The sequence below is a fragment of the Lottia gigantea genome, assembly GCF_000327385.1.
Source record: "Lottia gigantea unplaced genomic scaffold LOTGIsca_13, whole genome shotgun sequence".
Taxonomy (NCBI): Eukaryota; Metazoa; Mollusca; class Gastropoda; family Lottiidae; genus Lottia; species Lottia gigantea.
Genome location: NW_008707425.1, coordinates 1,693,806 through 1,715,134, shown reverse-complemented (window position 1 = coordinate 1,715,134; position 21,329 = coordinate 1,693,806). Strand labels below are relative to the sequence as shown.

The 21,329-nt window shown below is 34.0% G+C and overlaps 2 protein-coding genes across 2 annotated transcripts; one reads left to right on the top strand and one right to left on the bottom strand.

The window, feature by feature from the left end:
* Positions 1-739: 739 nt before the first annotated feature.
* LOTGIDRAFT_157160 (hypothetical protein) lies at positions 740-1,899 on the bottom strand (the record flags this gene model as incomplete). The annotated part of the gene is made up of 2 exons (XM_009048939.1): positions 740-978; positions 1,650-1,899. The coding sequence occupies 2 exons, from the start codon at positions 1,897-1,899 to the stop codon at positions 740-742; spliced, it is 489 nt and encodes a 162-aa protein (XP_009047187.1).
* Positions 1,900-6,810: 4,911 nt separating this feature from the next.
* LOTGIDRAFT_157159 (hypothetical protein) lies at positions 6,811-10,030 on the top strand (the record flags this gene model as incomplete). Its single annotated transcript, XM_009048938.1, has 5 exons — positions 6,811-6,981; positions 8,005-8,123; positions 8,457-8,567; positions 9,538-9,590; positions 9,858-10,030. The coding sequence occupies 5 exons, from the start codon at positions 6,811-6,813 to the stop codon at positions 10,028-10,030; spliced, it is 627 nt and encodes a 208-aa protein (XP_009047186.1).
* Positions 10,031-21,329: the final 11,299 nt, after the last annotated feature.

Genomic DNA, 21,329 nt, shown 5'->3' with positions numbered 1-21,329 from the left:
ATTTCATTTCATTTTGGAGAATACTTATACAGTTTGCATTTTTACAAATCGACAATTGTACAGTATTTACAAATATGCATTTTGTAATGACTACTTTGGTATTTGAAAGCTGAATGTTTGTTATTTATTAATATTTGGTATCAAAGACGAATGAAACTGAAGTAATGTCCATAATTTTGTATGATCATCAAGGAATAATGGGTTGTGACTTCGCTGAAAATCACGTAACAGATTAAGTTAAAAGAAAATTTGACTATGAATTTTAATCCATTATGAATTTTGATAATCAATAACGGAAATTAAAAATTTGTAGCATTGATAATCGATTATTTCAATTATTTGACCAAGCTAGCTCTATTCAAGGCTAGTTTGTTTTTTATTTAAATTTTCTTATTTTCTATAGGGATTGTACTTGGGGAAATGATAAACAATTATGCCATGACCTAATAATAAGACAGGTGATGCCAATTTTATCCAAATTATTAACAACAATTAAAAAAGCACTGTAAAAAGTATATGAAAGGTGTCAATATTCTGACTAACACAATACTAGTAATGGCTATTAAAGCTGTTAGAAGCTATATACATGTTCATTTGAATAATCAGCACTGTAATAATTATTAGAGGATGGATGGAATCTTGGATATTGATTTAATGCCATCATCATTTCCATTCTTTTCAATTCAAAATTATTTTGCTCCATTCGTCTATTACCTTCAAACTCTAACATCATCTTTGTTCATTTCTCTTCAGCTTCTACCTCCATTTTAATGCGCTTCTCTTTCAGAGAAAACATCATCTCATCACTTTTCTTAAAAGCAGCAGCCAATTCTGAAAGAGCCTCTGCTACCTGATTTCTCTTTTCACCTCGTTTTCGTTTATCCGAATTGATACGATATTGGTTAACTGTAGCACTATCCTTTTTCTGCTTGCCTTTTTCTTTTGCCTTAGGAATGGCAGTTGTCAGTGACACTGAATCTAAAATAAATGAAAAATCTTCTAATTAAAATAGACTAAATATGTATTTGTTAGTGCTGAATATTGTCAATCATATCTGTACACAGATTTCTGTAAGCTTTTATACAAAGATAACCAATGTTCAAAAGTTCCTATCTTATTATTATAGTTAAAGGGGCATTATCCTTTCTACCAATAGCACATCAGTATCAGAAACAGGAATTTCATAGCCACGCTACTTAGTAATCTTGTTCATGGTTGAAACCTGAGCTTCAAATCCATGAGTATCCATAAAGATCTGCATTTGAAAGTAAAAAATACATCTCATATTGAATCGGGTGAGACTTTGCATTATAGAGATAAGATATATTATGTAGAAAGTGCATAAATTTACATATTCAAGACCCAAATCAACCATCAAAAATGTTGACTGTTCCCCTTTAAAATATGAATCTGAGAGCTCTAATAAGTATTGGCCATAAAACTAGTAACTAGCATGCCAAAGTTAATATTTGACTTGACTTTTTATGAGGAAAATTTTTGTATCTATGACTATAAGTAATTATAAAATCAACAGAAAGACAGTAAATGTGAAATTTGGGGGGTGAGTTATATTGCAATCCTACCATATCGAGGACCAATCAAGGGTTGGAACAATGAATATGTGTACAGGTAGCCTTCTTAGTACTTACCACTACTTTCTCCATTTCCAGAAATGTCAAAATTTGTTTTTTCACCCATTCTTTGTCTTTCAAATTCTTGTTCTCCATCTTCTGAATCATCTTCAACTACAGTTCTTGAAGTAGAAGTGGTCACTGTTGTAGTAGTAGGCCTAGAATTTGTTGAAAATCCATCATCTTCTTCATAATAATCATCACACACAGGCAACTCATTAGCAACAGGTGTGGATTCTAGAATATTTAGAGGCGAAATCACAGGCATACTGCCTAGAATCTGCTCTAACTCGGTATAAAATTTACATGTTACTCGTTTTCTTCCTGATTTGTTGTTGTTATCCTTAACCTTTTTATACTCTGCTTTTAAGTTTTTTAGTTTGTTCCTACACTAATCAGCACTTCTCACATAACCTCTCGGTGCCATTTGCTTAGCAATAGTTGAAAAAACATGTTTATTCCTCTTCATGCCATCTAATTCATCTTGAATTTTAGTATCGCCCCACACAACGAGCATGCAGCGAATTTCATCGTTGCTCCAATTATAATTGCCAGCGTCCATATTTGTTTTTACCGGGGTGACAATCAAGTGATAATGTTTTGGCATGTGTTACTAAAAATAAAATGTTATCTAGATAACTTGACTAGGCAGTGCGAATGCGGCTATCCAGATAGGATTGCAGTGCGAAAGCAACCCGAACCAAATCGAATCGAACTGAATCGGATTTTTCTAATAACCGAAGTCAATAATTCAGTTGTGCAGTGTGAAAGGGGTTTTAGTCTATGTTCTACTTTTATGAGCAACTGTATTATCGCCCTTTTGCTCGCTTCCTTTTCCTAGACGTACTGCTGACTGTAACTGTGAAGAATAATTAATAGAATAGTAATAAAACAGGGGAATGAGGTTCATGACCTATTATATTTTTATTAATAGAGTATTGATTGGCATTTGTACTGTGTTCAGAATATTGCATTTGTTAATTTAGGCTCATATTTTATATTCATTTACTGTGAGCACTTTTTCTTGATAAGCAGTGTGAATGGAAGTTTGTCCCCTTATATTTTGCCCGCCTTAGTTTGCTAGTGGTGTACCACTTGTCTTCGTACCACATCTAAATGTTCTGGTGCTATGAAATTTGGTGTTATGAAATTTAGTATTCCCTAAAGTATATAGCAGAGTGTTAGTGTAATTAATAATTGTAATTAGGATAAGCTGTTAAGATAGATTGTATTCTACATTTCAGTTTTTACGGACTTGATGGATTAGTTTATGTTGAAGTTTGAGACATTTGTTAGAATGAAATAAATGGTTTTGAATGATAAGATGATATCCTTTAAACCAAGAGAGTCCTGTAAAGCCCAACCCTACTTTTACCCTTTCAAATTACAGAAGGAATGAGCGAATGTCATTACATGTACTGCATATGAGTAATGACTCTCTTAAACCAAATCCCTTCTGTCTTTTCTCCTTGGCTAATTTCATCTCACAGAAATATATATATATATACACAGTATTTATTCAAACAATTGTTATAATAATTATACATTGTATTATGGGTCATTAACATTGCATACAGAATAAAAGTATTCATAAAAAATGTTGAAGGACCGACAGACAGGGGCAATGGAAATATACACTTGTTTTGGTGTAAAATAAAAATTGTTTTAAATTGATATATTTTATCAAACTTGTAATGTGATGGCAAATACTCTTATCATGAATCCTATAATATTATACTAAATTCTTTCAAGAATATTTCACAAGATTTTATAAGCCACCAATCACATCTGTTTCATACATCTTAATATTCCTTTTTTTTTTTTTTAATTTGTTCACTGCTTTCTTATAAATGCAGTCTGAATTTTCATAGTAAACCCAGTCATACTATATATTAATTTCATATTGTAGCAAGATATTTTTTGAAATTTTTTCTGATAATAATTGATTGTAGTTTTGCATGAAGACATGTGGTATATCATGAAGATAAATGTTTTGAATAAATGGCTGCAAATCAATAGTAATAGTTGTCTGACCTTCAAATTGACAGTTCCACACACTTTAACCATTTCCCCTAATAATGCTGAGACCAAGGAAGATTTTCCAGATCCAACCTGACCCACAATCGCAACAAGTTTTCCTTTAGGTATTTTTAAATTGATGCTGAAATGAAATATAAGGTATTCTTTACAATGGGAAATAAAACTCTGGTCATCTGCCTGAATATTTCTAAAGCTTGTGTCCATCTAAAATGGATAATCAATTTAAGACATTTGTTGTTACCAGTGACTAGTAATTGTATCTGAAAACAAATGCATATTTAATCAATGAAATAAAATGTGGTAGAATTTGCTCATAAAATACATCAAAACGCTACCTCAGAACCAAATTGACGTAAGTGCCATTTCATAAAAAAATTTTTTTAATTGCTTTTTCTTAACCTCCATTGAACCCTCTATGCGTCAGTTTGTCAAGAATCAAAATTTGACTTGGTTCAGCAAAAATACGCATGATTAAAAATGATGTAAGTGTAAAAGCCTTCACGTTTGTGTGCACTATTATAATAGCAATTACGTCCTGAATGGAATAGACAGAAACACTCACACAAACTTGATGGTCTTGTGATTTTTTCATAAACATTTGAGCAGAAATGATCAAAAAGCTTACGAAAGACGATGTGTTACTTGCTATAATAGGTGAGTGCTGAATAATATAATTGATGCATGCTTTGGTAACAAATCATGACCATAAAATTTATTGATTCATTCCAGATATGGACAAGCATCTGACAAAATTGCATACGAACATACAGCATCAAGTACTCATTACCTACCAAAGACAACGACAAGCAGGAAGTTTTTTTTGCTCATTACTCTGGATATCTCTTACAACATGGTAAAGGTATAATTCGGATAATCCCGAGGGGGGAATCGCAAAATGCAAGGCGTGTAGAACTCCCAACAACAAATCGCCGATGGAAAAGATGTCAGAAGTAGAAAATCATTATGCCAGTTTTCCAAAAGTAGATAGCCACTATTGCCAGGCGGACTCCAAGCGTCAGTATTTTGATGCTAGTTTGACAATAAAATGCATGTACATGTGTGTACGTGGAGCAGTGTAATGAAACTGGTTCAATTCCAGTGAAGGAAAATGTGTATCGTAGGATTTTTAATGAGAATTTCAATTTAGGATTTCTTGTACCTTCAAAAGATGTATGTGATACTTGTGCATCGTTTGAAATTCTCAAGAACGCTTATCAGATCACTGATTCAAAACAGAGAGCCATGGATGAACACCTTGTATGGAAGCAAGCAGCCCGCGACTCCAAGGCATACCACAACAGGGGCTGGTGACCGCTGTTTTTGACCTGCAACAAGTTATGCCATGCCCTTAACATAGTGTAGGAGTTTATTACCTGAGAAAGTTAAATGACACTGTTTTCAAGCAAAACGCATTCCAAGGCGACAAATTGTTTATAAGAAAACAGATGAAGGTGAGAAAGTACATTTCGAGGACAACATCGGTGGTGAGTTAGAGGAAAGAAGTTATTTTAAGATAGCTTGCCAGGCAAGGTAATATACGCCCACTGGCAGCTTTGATTTTGAATAAAAATATTTAGCAGTACAGTAACAATCATCAGTATGAAATATTCAACCTTCAGTCATACACTTCTTTTGAACTCTTTAGGGCAATACTGAATAATATTGAGTATAAATTAATGCCCTTGTTTTTGAAAACGTGTTCAATTTTTAGCACGGCATTTCATGTGGGTATATAAAAAGAGGCAGGCCTCTGATCTTAAAGATGCAACTCCAACCGGCATACAAATCTGCTCTTGTTATAGACAAGAACAAAAAATGTGACTTAACCAAGTTGTGTGCTTTCATTTCCCATGATTGTCATGTGTTTTATGCGGAACTAAAGTTTAATGGCACTATTCAGAGTTGTTGATTCGAAATGTTTAACAGTCTTTAGTGACTAAAGTATAAATTTTCTCATATTAAAGAAATTTTATTACCGGTAGTTTGAATTCAATGATATATATATATATATTTACTGCCAGTTATTTATGCTGAGTAATTCCACAAAATTTTTAAAAATCAATATTTATAACCCAAATACATCAAATCTTTTAAATCACACAGCTCTAATATCAAGGGCAAAAAATTGTTCAGAGTGAAATTGCCGAAAATTCAAATTTGACCAAGATCTCATCCATATAAATAAACGATGTAAAACTCCATTTATTTAATTTCATTCATCAATATTAATCATCACAACACATTTCATAAAAATCACATGAAACCTGTCATCTCTATTGTGTTCATGAAACAAATTTTGAAGCATTTTATCTACATCAAGGGCTAAAATTCAAAAACCATTCATCGAAAAAACATCAAGTTCAAACTTATCCAAGATCTCATCAATATACACCAAATTTCATTAAAATCAGTTGAACACTGTAGTTTCTATTGTGTTCATAAACAAATTTTGACACGTTTTTTATACGCCTACATGAAATGGGGGGCGTTGGTCCGTCCACAATTGCTCGTAAACACTCTACAAGACACAATTCTTGAGTGATTTTGACAAAACTTGGTATGAGTTTTCATAATCACCCAAGGATGAACCCTATTGAAAATCAGAAGAAACTTTGTACTTGAAAATGCGTTTAATTTTTAGCTCATAAATACCAGAGAGTATATAGATAGACGAGAGTTGTCACTCCGTCAGATATGCATTGCCGCCATTTTATTAGCATGGACTGTGGCGCCATCTAGTGGAAGGGTGTTCATGTGGTTAGGTAGTAAAAAAAATGGCTTCACCTCAGCCGTCTCAGAGCAGTGACAGTTATTGTTCTGCTCCAAATTGTTCGAATGCCAAGAAACACCAGCCATACCTGCACTTAATTCCCTAAAGACCCAGGTAGGTAAATAGATCATTAATTTACAGTATACTACATACTGAGGAGACGTGCAGCTTGCGTCAACTAGACCGATTTGTCCTTTGAATTAAGCAAAATGTTTGATCCTAAATGTATGTTTCATTTTTATTTTCTTATGTATTAGGTGTAAGAGATGGATAATAAAATGCAGAAGGAAGGATTTGGAAACAAAATCATCTGCATATCTAAATGCTAACTGCAGGCTCTGTAGCTGTCATTTTGAGACACAAGAATTCATGAATGTCAATAGAAATAAGCTGGTCTGGGATGCTATACCATCCATTTTCCCAGATCTCCCAAATCCACCACCACAGTTAACATCACAGCGCAAGCCACCTGCCATGAGAAACATCTCTATATTGAATTTGCCACAGATTGAAGAGGAAAAATGTCAAGTCCATGTGCAGGTTATTATCAATTCTATTTTAAAAAAATTCCTTGCTCTATTCCTACATAATCAAGGGGCAGACAGATACTTTGAGTTTCAACTTGAAAGCTTTATACAGAAAATCAGTACCTAATAACTTCTGGTTCTTGATCAAATATCTCTTCAACAATACGATCGACAAATTCCTAAAAAAAGCAAAATGTTTTGTAGTCTGATAAGCAATGAGTTACGTCCCTTTGTTTACAATTTTGAGAGAGGGGTAGAATAATGGAATTGAAACTTCTGATAATCAATAAAAGATTATGATTTGCTACAACAAATTCTTCCGTTTACCAATATAATGGTGTGTTGCACTGAACGCCTTATATTATAATTCATGAAAAGGTAGGGTACAACCATTTTCATACATAAAATTATGCACATGTCATGTTGTGAAATTGCAAGAGATGAAATGTCCTTGTGAAATTGAATACAGATTGCAATAGTCCATCTGTTTAGCCTATAATATAGAGTAGTGGCAAAAACCGATGGTTTTATTTGTTTATAAAGGGTTTTGAGATGAATGGAGATGGAATGGATGCAGTGGAAATGTATAAATTATATAATATTTACTTTGTCGGACATTTTCGGATTATAATCTTCTTGAGCTGTGAGATGTTGTCCAGTTGAAATCAATGTTGACAGTGAAGACGAAAACACACCGGCTCGGTTTATATATGAGGCTGCGCTAGGCTTGGTTGCTTCTCAAGTTGACAAAGACAAAGGTCTGTATGGCTTCAGTCAAACGATTCAAGCTGACTTAGGCCAATACAGACCTATACTTTTTTTTTGTTTTGTATTGCGCCTTTTTGTGACTTCATGTTAGCTTTAAGTAATGAAGTTAAAAGATTACTAAAAATTCAATATGTACCGTTTTATATTTTTTGTGCGTGTTGCTTTTTCTTTTGGCGCCTACTCTTTTGCTACAAATTGTGTGATATTCAGTTCACAAATGACCCCGTTTTCTTTATATGTTTTGAAAACGTTTAAAATTGAATTTCAGAAAATTGTACAGCTACACACTGAATTGATCTCAGCACGTCAAAAGCCAGAATATAATCTTTCTGCTGGGGAAATTGTGCAGGCTGCTGTGGATATTGGTATGAAACCAGCAACAGCCAAGTTTTTTGAGGGCCAGTTGAGAAATTGCACACGAAAAGAAAAAGGTTAGAAAAGACTTGATTGAATGGTATAATAAGTTATAAAAGCTTGCAAAAACTTTACACTTAATTTTGGCCATAACAGGTGACTGATGAGATGACCAATAGATAATGAATTTTTGTGTAAAATGTTTTATTTCCAAGATTTAATAGGATGCATTCACTGATTGCAGAAAAAATCACCTACCACAATTTGCAAGTAAATTTTGACGTAGTCTTCATAATGTCTAACATGAAAAAAATATGGCTTATGTGTGTTTTTGTAGATGTTATAAATTGTTTTATGATCTTACAGGTGGACTGTGAATGAGAAGGCAATGGCTCTTGGGATATACTTCAGGAGTAGGAAAGCTAATCAGACATTGTGTGCGTTATTTACGATGCCATCTGCTAGCACTCTCAACAGGTAGGTTATATTAGTGATTTTATATTATAGACATATAGACACAACGGCCAGAATCAGTTTAATTATTATTGAATTATTATTCACATGCCATTGTTGAGGCACCAGTTTACTATATCCAATTTTTTTTACTTTTAATAAAACTAATTCAGTTCTTGATAATTTATATTAAGAAGTTTTTTTTAGAAAGTTAAACACATTTTTTTGTGCATTTTTATTTTTTTTTACATAGGTATGTTAGAGGTATTCCAAGTATACCAGGAGTTTCCAGTCTTATCGTTGAGTTACTGAAGATGAAAGTAGTCAATATGAGTGACATTTCCAGGCACTGTGTCATCACCTTTGATGAAATGAGTATGAAAAAAGAGCTTAAATACCACCCAGCCAGAGATGCAATATACGGACAAATTGAACTGCCTGAAAGACTTGCCACACCCTGCAACCAAGCTTTAGTTTTCATGATGCTTGGTTTGGCTGAAAATTGGAAGCAACCATTTTCTTTTTATTTCAGTGAAAATGCTGCATCAGCTAAAACTTTAAAAAACTTATTAATTGATGTTCTGCAGGCTGTGTGCAGTACCCAACTAAAGCCAGTTGCTATAGTTTGCGACCAAGGCTCCTGCAATAGATTGCTTTATAGAAACCTTGACATAAAGGGTTGCACAGCCTTATTTCATGGTTTGTATATATTTAACAAGTAATTTATAAGTAATCTTGCCATTTACAAATGAGGATGTCTGAGAAACATGTATCAATGTTTACTTTTCAGTTCAATAGAATGAAAATTTATGCATTTCATGATGTCCCTCATATCTTAAAGAATGTGCAGAATGCATTAAAAAAAAATGAAATTCAATTTGAAGACAACATGGCAATTGTTGAATATAAAGCTATGTTGTTTAATTTATGATTGACAATGTTTTCTTTAAAAATGAGGTTGAAGGCATGTTTATTCTTTTGTTCTTGTTTCCAGTTTCAATTTTGTTACTGTTGCTGATGTTATGGGTATGGGTGTGATTTTTACATGTATGTGTTCTTATTTGATTATTTAAAACTCTTTTCTTTTATTACATTTGAGACTATCAGAAATTATATGGTAAACATGTATAATGGTAGATTTGCTGCTGTGACAAATTGGTTGTCTTGCTTATTGTATCCACAAAAAATTGTCTATCAATTTCCTGCCTATAATGATTCTTGTATGTATTTTAAACCACATAATTGGTGCTATTGTCAAAATATGTACTCTCCTTAATTATGTAAAAAACAATTTATTATTAATATTTATTTCAGACAGCTTCATGGAAGGATGTGGAAAAATTGACAAAAGTCTTCCTGTCCGCATGGCTCCTAAACTGACAACAAAGCATATTTTTTTGCCACCATTTTCACCTATGAGGGTAATTACTTCATTGTTTTTATCTCCAAGGTTATTCGTAGATGATTTTACTAATTTAGATCTGTGAATTGTGGTTGACAGTTTATTAGTATCCAAAATGTAGAGAAGTAGAGAATTTTTTATTATACATCTGAGGTCCAGAGTTTAAACTGAGACTGATAGTAAATAGTTTAGCTCAGATATTCCTAAGCAATAGACCGAAAGATGGGTTTCCTAATAATTTTTGGGAGATTATAATAAAGTTAACCATCTTTAGAAAATTATACAGTGGTGTAACCTATTTTCGTGGATATAAGGATTCAACACTTCGTCAAAGTTAAAAAAACGAATTTTTTTTTTATGTCTTAGATGTTTCATCAGATATTCTACAAAATAATTAAAATTGGTTTGTTTCGATTTTCTTTATTAATCCTTCACTTTGACCCATATTTCATGAGCAACCAACTCGGTAACGGCGGCAGAATGCGTCACCTATTTTCGTGTACAATGTTTGATCTATAAATAAGTCTAGAAAAAATCGTTGTATGGATACCGGGTGGTATAATTAACTTCTTAGTATTTATCTTTAATATCAATTCATTATAACTAGTGACAATTCCTCCAAAGAACCACGATTTTAAAAAAAAAATAGTGACTGACAAAATAAGATACGTAGCGTGATTTATTGCTAAAAGTCACTGCATCTACAGCAAATTTCCTAAAACAAATAAATGACATTTTTGACTTTTTGAATGTTCAAACAATAAGGGGAAATTCAACAAGCAAACCAATTAAAGCCTCAGAGGAAGATATCTGTAAAATAGAAGGAAAATAGTTGGAAAATGGCGAGTGAAGAAAAATGATACTAACTAATTGTACAGCCATGTTTTGATGCACTGTTGCTGTGTTTAAATGGAATTGATATGCTGTTAAGGGAACTATTATCTGAGAGTAATTTCAAATTCATACTAAGTGATCGTATCAATCAAGACTGTTTAGAAAATTTCTTTTCACAAATTAGAGCAAAAGGTGGGCATAGATTCAACCTCAGCAATTGAATTTATCTATGCATATAAGTCACTTTCTTGTAAAATCTTTCTAAGCCCAATATCATCTGCCAACTGCATAAATGATCAAGATAGTTTGTTGATATCTCTTAATAGTTTTGTTTCAAGGGAAAGTAAACAAAGCAAACGGAAACTTGAAGAGGAGGTTAAAGAAAGGCCATCCAAAGTACCAAGGCTTGCCGTAGATATTCCTATTGAAGGCATTGAAGAAGATATCCTTATAACTCTTGTAGTTGAAAATGTTCTGTGTTATGTTTCTGGTTTTGTGGTAAATAAGCTGCAGATTAATGATAACTGTTTGGAATGTTTTAACAAGCTCACAATTTCTGATAATAATGTAGTGTCAGATTCAAGTCTGTTGTGCCATTTTAAGGTTTATAAACACAAAACCAACACTGCATTTGGTTCTCTAACAGTACCATCTGTTTCTTTGATATATTTATTCAAACGCATTGAACTTGTTTTTGAAAGAATCATTCACAAAAAATGGAGTGTTAGCCGTGTTAAGTCATCTTATTAAAGATTGTACAAGGCGTAGTTCCGTACACTGTATTACAACTTTGTGACAAGCACTCCGACAGTAAAACAAAGTTGAGGAGTTATAAAGCAATTTGTCAGCTATACCTTAGATGTAGGCTTCATTATTTTTTGTAAATTTCAAAGTAGGGAACTGGAACAAAAGAAATGTAAGAAAAGTAGGAAAGCTTCAGTTGTTATGCACAAGTTGTAATGTTCTATAAGAAAAATGTGTTCAAAACACTACACTGTATTACTAGACTACAGTTTTCACACAATTTGTCAAATCTGTCATCTTTACCTATGAGGTATATCTGTGGTGTTTGTAACTCTCCCACAAGTCTATTTACATATATTCAAGACCTAAATCAACCCTCGAAACTACGGAATGTTTCCCTATAATAAACAATGATAAATCTTATATCAAGTCTTTTTTTTTTATTGAGATATATTATCTATTGGAGTGACATGATAGCACATAGCATAAAATAGCTATAAAAGTGTTGTGATTATATTGTGGATGGATGTTATATCATAGGCTTAACTGATGCATAGGAGTAAGGACTGATATTTATTGGTCTATTTCAGGCAGAGTTTGCCGTTTCCATTAAACTTGATCAATACCCAAAGGAATAACATTTCATTGAGTGAAAGGACAATTTATCTTTAAGTCTTTGGTGTATTCCAGTATAGATGAAAACTTGCAAATCTAAGTAAAATAATTGTGAAGCACTCTATGTTGGAGCAATGCAATCTATATGAATACCCTCCCACTAGATGGCACCACAATACATGAAAACAAAATGGCGTGAGCGAGGTGATCACTCTCGTCTATCTATACTCTCTGTAAATACTCTAGAAGGGACAACTCTTGACAGATTTTTGACGAAACTTGGTGTGGTGTTCGTAATCACCCAAGGATGAACCATATTGAAAATCAGAAGAATCGAAAAATATATAGTACGAGTTATTGCCCTTGTTCAAGTTTTAGCTTATAAACACTCTAGAAAGCACAATACTTGACAGATTTTGATGAAACTTGGGGAAATTGTTTATTATCACCCGTGAATGAAATCGATTGAAAATCAAAAAAAATCAAAATATTTTTTGATAGGAGTTATTGACCTCGTTCTTGAAAACGCTTTCAAATTTTAACATTTTAACACTAAAAGGCATGATTCTTGGCGGATTTTGACAAAACTTGGTTTTATTATTCAGTATCGCACTGAAGATTGAATATTTGCCTTCTAGAGTTTTCATGAGCTAAAAATTGAACACGTTTTCAAGATAAATGGCAATAACTCATACTCAATATTATTCATTATCGCCCTACAGAGTTCAAAAGAAGTGTATAACTGAAGGTTGAATATTTCATACTGGTGATTGTTACTGTACTTCTAAATATTTTTATTCAAAATCAAAGCTGCCAGTGGGCGTATATTACCTCGCCTGGCAAGCTATCTTTTTAAGTCAAGGGCAATAAAAAAAAAACCGTTCATCGAAAGATTGTCAAATTCAAACTTGAACAATATACATTATCACATCAAGTTTCATTAAGATAGCTTGCCAGGTTTCATCAAAATCTGTTCTTTTTGATCTTAAATAGGGTTCATCCTTCGGTGATAACAAATACTCACATAAAGTTTCATCAAAATCCGTCAAGAATTGCGCCTTCTAGAGTGTTTACAAGCTGAAATTGAACGCCTGTTAAAGGACAAGAGCAATAACTCATACTAAATATTTTTCAATTTTTCTGATTTTCAATAGGTGACCGGTGATTACAAACAACCATACCAAGTTTCGTCGAAATCAGTCAAGAATTGTGCCTTGTAGAGTTTTTACGAGCAATTGTGGACGGACGGACAGGGTTACGACAATATACTCCCCCAATTTCATGTGGGCGTATAAAAATCAGATAAAACTGTAGTCTCTTTTGTGTTCACAAGAAATGTTGACGGAGTGATGGACAGAGGCAACGGCAATATATGTCCACATTTCCATGTGGGCATATAAAAAATATTTTCATCTAAGTCACCTACTCTCTGACTACAATAATATTTGAGTGATTTTCGAAAAGTATGTAAAATCATTGAACCTTATATTTCTATAGACCCGAAGACAAATGGCATATAATTGAAAATTCTATTTTGAATATTTATGAAATGAGAGAAAAAATTCAATTCAGAGATCATTGTATTCAGAGAGTAGGTGAAAATAAACAATCACCCAGGTGAAAATAAAGGTTTTAATTCAAAATAAAAAGTGAAATATGTCATATGTGAGCCACCGTATTATCCAGACACCCAAAAACAAACATTTCAAATAAAATACTAAGAATTCAAACTTACTTGCTTAATGTTGGACTTGAAATGGACTTGTCCCATGTAAAGGTGCCTTTATCAATATGTATGACATCAGCTAAAAAAAACAGAACCAAATATATGAAATATTGCTTAAAAGTATAAACCCACACAGAAGTAGAGGTATAGTTTAATCCAACATGTATTGAGACAGTAAAAATATGTCGGATTATGGAGAGTTCTGAGATTTTTAATATTTATTATATACAGCTATTAATAGCTCATTAAACCCTATGATAGATAAATAAAGACAACTGTAACATTGTTTCTTTTGATTCAGTAACAGGCACATGTCAATTGATCAACGCGATAATCCTTCACATCGATCAATTTGATAATCCTTTACAGTTGCATAGATATAATCAACAAACATTTTTTTTAAATAGTCTTCTGTAATAAAATGTCACTTATCGCTGTTCGACATAAACCAAATTTCATAATATATAAATAAATATAGCTAACTTTTATATAACTTTAATATCTTTGTTTTTGGTAAATGTAGCTTTTCAATAGCTTGATTGAAATATGCTCGAAGAAAGAGATTTTTAAGTAGCTTTAGCGGAATAAACTTTTAAGGATGTTAACTTTTCTGTACCTTTATGAACATAACCTGTGTGAGTAATAGCTTTTCAGTAGTTTTTATGAAATAGATTCAAGGAGAATTAGCTTTTTAGTAGATTTATTGAAATAGAATCAAAGAAAAAAATCTTTTGTGATTCAACATTCTTCTCATGACAAGAATCCAATATGGTCTCATATGCCGTAGATCCATTAAGGCTACGTAAACGTCCATTTGTTTTTAAAAGCTATTAAGCTATTTCTCCCTGAATTTGTTTAATTAAAGTTACTTTAAAGCTCTTTGAGTTTATATCATTACAGCTGCTTCAAAGCCTTTTTTCCATGAGTCTTTTTTATTAAAGCTACTGAACAGCTAAATCTCCTTGAGTCTATTTCATTGTTGTTAGTTTGATAGAATTACTCCAAAATGTCGCGATTGTGGGGAAAAAACCGAGACATAAATGGTTTTTGGTTTTCTAATGGCTCGGGGAGAACTTTTTACAGCCTCCTGAAGTTTGGCCTCACTAACCTACTTGTGACGATGATCATAAAGTCAAAATGGGCTTAACCTTAGACATTTCTCATAACAAACTGTTTTTCTTCAGGATAGTAAACCAATATCCTGAAAGTACCCAAAAAGTTAAAGTTTCTAAATTTCTAATCGAATTGTTTACCTATTTATGACCTTAAAAATATTTGGAAACTTTTGGTAATTCCATAGAAACTATTGGGCACATTGTGAAAAATAAATGGATCCATCTTGTCTGATGAGATCAGGTCATTACAGATAGGAACACAGCGAGGAAGTTAAATCAACCTATTTTGCCAATGTACTGTTTGTCATTACACCATTCATTTTTTGTCAGAGCAAATATTACTGAGCGCAGGTAAAAAAAAAAAAAATCTGTTATTCAAACTTTTCACCTATCTTCAATTTCAATTCTATTGAAAAATAATGACATCACTCTTGTTGAAGGATTCTTGTCATCTCGTTATTATTTTGTTTCCCAGTTGATAATCTTCCCTTTCTCTTGCAACATGTAGTTTGTGAAATATTACCATATGGAGTTAGTGACATCAGTTTGTATTGATATCAGTGTCCAAAATGACAATACATTTTTGGAAACTGTATTCAGGTCAATGCATGTCTTGTAACTCTCACCTCTTACAAAGGTACGTTTTTGTGGAATTATGCAAACTTGGTCGATATCTGATGTTGATGACTTCATGCATTCACTTGGCTCTATTTAAATGGTTATTGTGATTCTTGTGATTACTTGGCAAAAACTCACTCGAACATGTTGGGTTGTATTGTCACTCAAATCTTAATCAAAAAACTATCACCAATGTCATTTTCTTTTACCTATCGCTGTAATATTATCCTCATCACTTGTTGGTTTATATGAGGAGCTTTATAAAGGTGAACTTTTAATAGATGAACTTTTAATACCTGAACTCATAAGTTTGTCAGCCTGTAAACTATATGTATCATCAGACCTGTCAGCATGGGTTTCAAATATCATATTTTCAAATGTTGATGGACTTTTCTTTGTTTGGTCAAGAGCATGCATTTTTCTCTATTTGTAAACGCATTGCTTTCTTGTGTTGTAGATGGTTCTTGACTGAATGGGAATAAACTTAGCACAGGGTCTATTTGCAAACCATTCCTTCTTTTCGATCCTGTCTGTTCATGTCGTAGATCTCATTCATAATCAGAGGGCTTAAAATGCTGGCCACACACGTAAATACTTTATCTTGTCCAATTTTGCATGTAAAGCTTGATTTCTCACCTTCAATGGCCACTTCTATCGTAGTTTTCTATTTCTTGGAAAATTATGGAATGAGATTCCATAACTACTCACAAATTAGTGATTTTCGCCGATATTTATCGGAATACAAAAATAAATCACTCAAATTATTAACCATACACCACAACGTCATTTTCAATATAGCGGTGCAGGTCAAAAGGTCATAGGGGAAAACTTATGACGTTACCATTATAAACAACATGGCCACCGTGTTGATTGGGAAGAATTATGCGGAATTCGGATCTTATTTGATACATCTTTATATGATTTCATGTATGCTTGGCCTTTCGATTATTTGACATTTGAAATGATATTCCTTTTTAATGGGTTGCTGTTCAAAGCAATTCTTTAGAAAATGATTTTACTTGGAAAGTGAGTGTAATATGCGTTCAGGCCTATGCATTGAGTTGTTGAAACTGAAAGAGAGGAAAAGGACAACACAAAAGTGAATGAGGGGCTCTTTGCTTTACTGTGTCTGTTTTATAAATTAACGGGTTCCATCTCACCATGAAAAAAACAAAATTATTGTAAAAATCTGCCATCAATTGAGGCCAAGCGTCATCAAATATACACACAGTCAGAACCATGCAGCATGAATATCAATATATGAAAACTAGCAATAACTTGTGAGGTTGATGAGAAAATCAATCTTTTCATATATCTGACATTATCAAGTAAATGAGTGAAACATTGTCAATAGGAAGGAGATATCCCAATAATATTGGCAATATTACAAGATAGCTGGCCAGGCAAGGTAACATACGCCCACTGACAGCTGTCAGAAATGATAAAACAGTCTTTAGTGACTAAAGTATGAATTTTCTCATATTAAAGAAATTTTATTACCGGTAGTTTGAATTCAATGATATATATATATATTTACTGCCAGTTATTTATGCTGAGAAATTCCACAAAATTTTTAAAAATCAATATCAATAACCCAAATACATCAAATTACCGCATCAATATACATGATCACACCATTTTGATGCGTTTTGCCTAAGTCAAGGGCAATAACTCAAAAACCGTTCATCGAAAGAACATCAAATTTAAACTTGACCAAGATCTGATCAATATCAATGATCTCAACAAATTTCATGAAAATCAGTTTCAAACTGTAGTCTCTATTGTGTTCACAAAAAAATTTTGACAAGTTTTGTCTAAGTCAAGGGCAATAACTCAAAAACCGTTCATCGAATAATAGTCAAATTCAAACTTGATCTCATCAATATGAATGATCAAACCAAATTTCATTAAAATCAGTTGAAAACTGTAGTCTCTATTGTGTTCACAAGAAATGTTAAAGGACTGACGGACAGAGGAGACGGCAAAATACGTACACATTTCCATGTGGGCATATAAAAATTGGCAAGGCATTATGTAAATTTCAAAATGCATTCTTGTGCAGATGTAAGCAGATATGATCTATGCGAGTTGGCATATATGCTTTTTTTTCCAGTTCCTATGCCTGTTCTTCAATAGTATTACTACACTATACATATACATCTGATTTAAACCATTCCAGACTACAGTTTTTCTATGTAATCATTAGTTGAGGAATACACTTTATTTTAGAAAGCAAACAAAGTCAGAGATGCAACATTCATATAAGAATCACAGATTTGAAAAATATGACAATACAATGTTTATTCCTAAATCCACATGGACACCCCTCCATCCTGAAGTATTGAAAGCATTTGAGAGTACGTTCCGGAAATATCTGAATGTATGCTAATGTATGCGTGACGTAAATTATGGACTTGACGCGGTGGTTTCTGGGAACGCTACACTGACAGATAAACAAACATGGCGGGAGTTATGTATTATAATGAAAACGATTCGTCAAGCAGTCACAGTTCATCTCAGTCCGAAGAGGAAGAAGATGAATACGAAATGTTTTGGGGTGTGCTGGGCTACCAGTTCGAGCCAGTTAGGCATTTCTTCGGGAAGGGGAAACCTAGCATATCTACAGTACAAGCAGCAATATCAAGGAGAGGGCATGGTCTTCGAACAGAATGAGTATGTTTCCTCCTAGTACAGTGGTGTAACCTATTTTCGTACATATAAGGATTCAACACTGAATTTTGTCAGAGTTAAAAATTTTTTTATGTCTTAGATGTTTCCTCAGATATTCTACAAAACAATTAAAATTGGTTTGTTTCGATTTTCTTTATGAATCCTTCACTTTGACCCATATTTCATGAGCAACCAACTCGGCAATGGTGGCAGAATGCGTCACCTATTTTCGTGTACAATGTTTGACCTATAAATAAGTCGAGAAAAACACGTATGGATACTCAGTGGTATAACTAACTTCTCTTAGTATTTATCTTTAATATCAATTCATTATAACTAGTGACAATTTCTTCAAAGAACAACGATTTCAAAAAAAAAAATAGTGACTGACAAAATAAGATACGTAGCGTGATTTATTGCTAAAAGTCACTGAAACAACATATGGCCCACTTTGTGTTCCATAGAAATTTTCTGCTGACACGGAATCTGCTAGTTGATCACGTGACTTCATTCGTTGGACTACATTCTAGCAGACGACACTTGGAATTCCGATTACCGCTTGGGATTATAAAAAAATTCAGCCGATAAAAAATGGTGACGTTTTGTAATAACTGAAATCCACCATTTTGTATTTGTCAAAGTATACATTAATACATTTTACCTTGCTTGAAACTACTGAATTCGTTCTACTAGCTGACATTGTACAGAAAACCCATGTTTATCAAAACAAGCAAATGCGGAGGTCACGCAAGGTCGCACATGTAAATTATTAATTATTTCCGGAAATGCACAAAAAATAGGTTAGCACGAAATTAGGTTACTTGACTGTACATATTTGAGATACTTTCTTCATTTCATATTTAAAGAACATTACTTTTGCATGATACCCGTATTTTAAACAAAAGTAGAGTACTGTATAATAAATAATTCTTTACCAATTATTATATTTCATGATGCTTTTAAAATGTTACAGAAATAATTGCATAAATCAACATCAACAGAAAAATATATGTGCTTTGTTACTTTTATATTACAGAATGTACAGACATACTGCATACAGACAGTTAGTGAGGTGGTGCTGAGGAGTTGTTGGCCGCCACCATCGGATTGCATTGAAATCAGACAGTATCAATAAATAGTTTAATCAATTCTGATTTTAATGATGTAAATATGATTAGTTTTAAGTTAGTGGGGTTAGAGAAGGGGGCTTTAAAGGCGTCAAGGTTACATTAATTATTTTTATTGGTCATCCCTTGCAAATCTCGTAGTGTGGTGCGCCACAGCTTCATCTTTGTCTGGATGAACAAAGGCAGCTGCAAGGTGTGCTGGCTGCTCATCCCTAATTTCTTGTATGGAATTCCTTAGGGCGGCGGGACTTTCATTGTAGGACTTCAGTAGTTTGTGCATCAACCACCTTGCATAGTCATGTGTGGGCTCAGTTTTGGTGGCACGTACTGTATGTTAGCCAGATTTATACTTGGGGAAACTAACACGGTATTGAGGCAGTCCATTTCTTGTTATAGCTTGCATCCTGTTGGCGTTTTCATTGTGATGCATAGCCGCCAGGTAAGTCCTCGCCAATTGACCGAGCCAACCAAAGTGGGTGTGTTTGGGCGCAAAGCGAACAACAAGACTATGGAATGCTTCAAGACTGGAAGTTTGGAATCGAGGTGTCAGATTTTGGACATCCTTGACCACTGCATTTGATGTCAGCAGGTCTGTCAGCATCACACTGCCCACTGTCCCACGAACCAACCACTCTTTGTTTCTATCGTACAATAGGTGCCCATGATCACACATGGGGTACAAGTCAAGGTCATGTTCATGAATATCATGGAGGTGATTGTCCAGAGAAAGCCACCTGTCTTTGAGATGATCCCTTCTGTTTTCTTCTGGGGATGTTGCCGCAACAAAGTACATGTGGTTAACAATGGATTTTTTCCATAGGTTGACTTCTGGCTGCTTGGTTCCGATCTTGATAATTTTCTTACCAAGGCCCTTAGCAGTGTGCCAAACATCATTGAAATGATCCATCTCCGCACACATGGGGTTGTTGACTTTAAGATCGTCCCGAAGAAAGGCAGCTATAGATCTGTGCCGATTTGTAACCAGACTGCTGCAAGTTTGTTGTTCTGTTTCCGTTAGGAAAGACATTCCCCTTTTTAAAACCAACTAATTCACAGGCGTTACTGCTACCAGCTTCACTGCTTTGTACTTGTTGCAGATCTACCACCTTCTATGATGTTTGTTCTATAAAGGTATACGTACCATATTTGGCAGAATGACCTGGGCTGTCATTTCTGCAATAACCTGCAAGATGGAGACCCCCGATTTGGTTTTCCCTAAGCTCTGCGATCAGGACTGCCTGCTTTTCTTTCCACCCATTGATGATTGTCGGTACGACATAATCATTTTGGTTGTGCTGAAAAGTCTGTCGACTGTACGTAGCTACATTGAAAATATGTAACATGCGCAGCACTTGACTGCCAGAGAAAAGGGTTGAAGCAGATAACATCAGGTTACCAAGGGGCATATGCTTCAACATTGGCTGGCTGTCCCATTTACGAGTAAACTCGCAGTCCATGCATCGCTGTTCTACACGGACCATTGTCCCAAAGCCACTGTTTGGTTTGTCAACAATATGGCCCTGACTCGGGTGGGCACAATGTGGGCAAGTATCGAACAGCTGGAGGAGATTAGACTCGAAAACTATATATTTTTTGTCCGCAATATGGTCTGCAGGTTTAATGGGTGGTGTTTCATCCTTCTCCTCCTTAGTTTCATCGTCAGCTTCCTTAATTTAAATGTCCGTAGGATGATAGTCCGGGTCACAGTCTTTCGCCTTTGGTGATTCTGGCTTGATGGGGCTCACCAAACAAGCAGCATCATCAGGTATCTGGCGGCATTTCTTGTGGGTGCTGCTAGATGGCACAGAAGTAAAAGAGACCGGCTCGGTTTGCATCCCTGTATCAATCATGTGTGCTTGGACATTATTAGCTGTTTCCAATTCGGCTCCGGCTCGGGCATCCGCTTCCTGAAGGATCTGAAAGAAAATAGCAGCA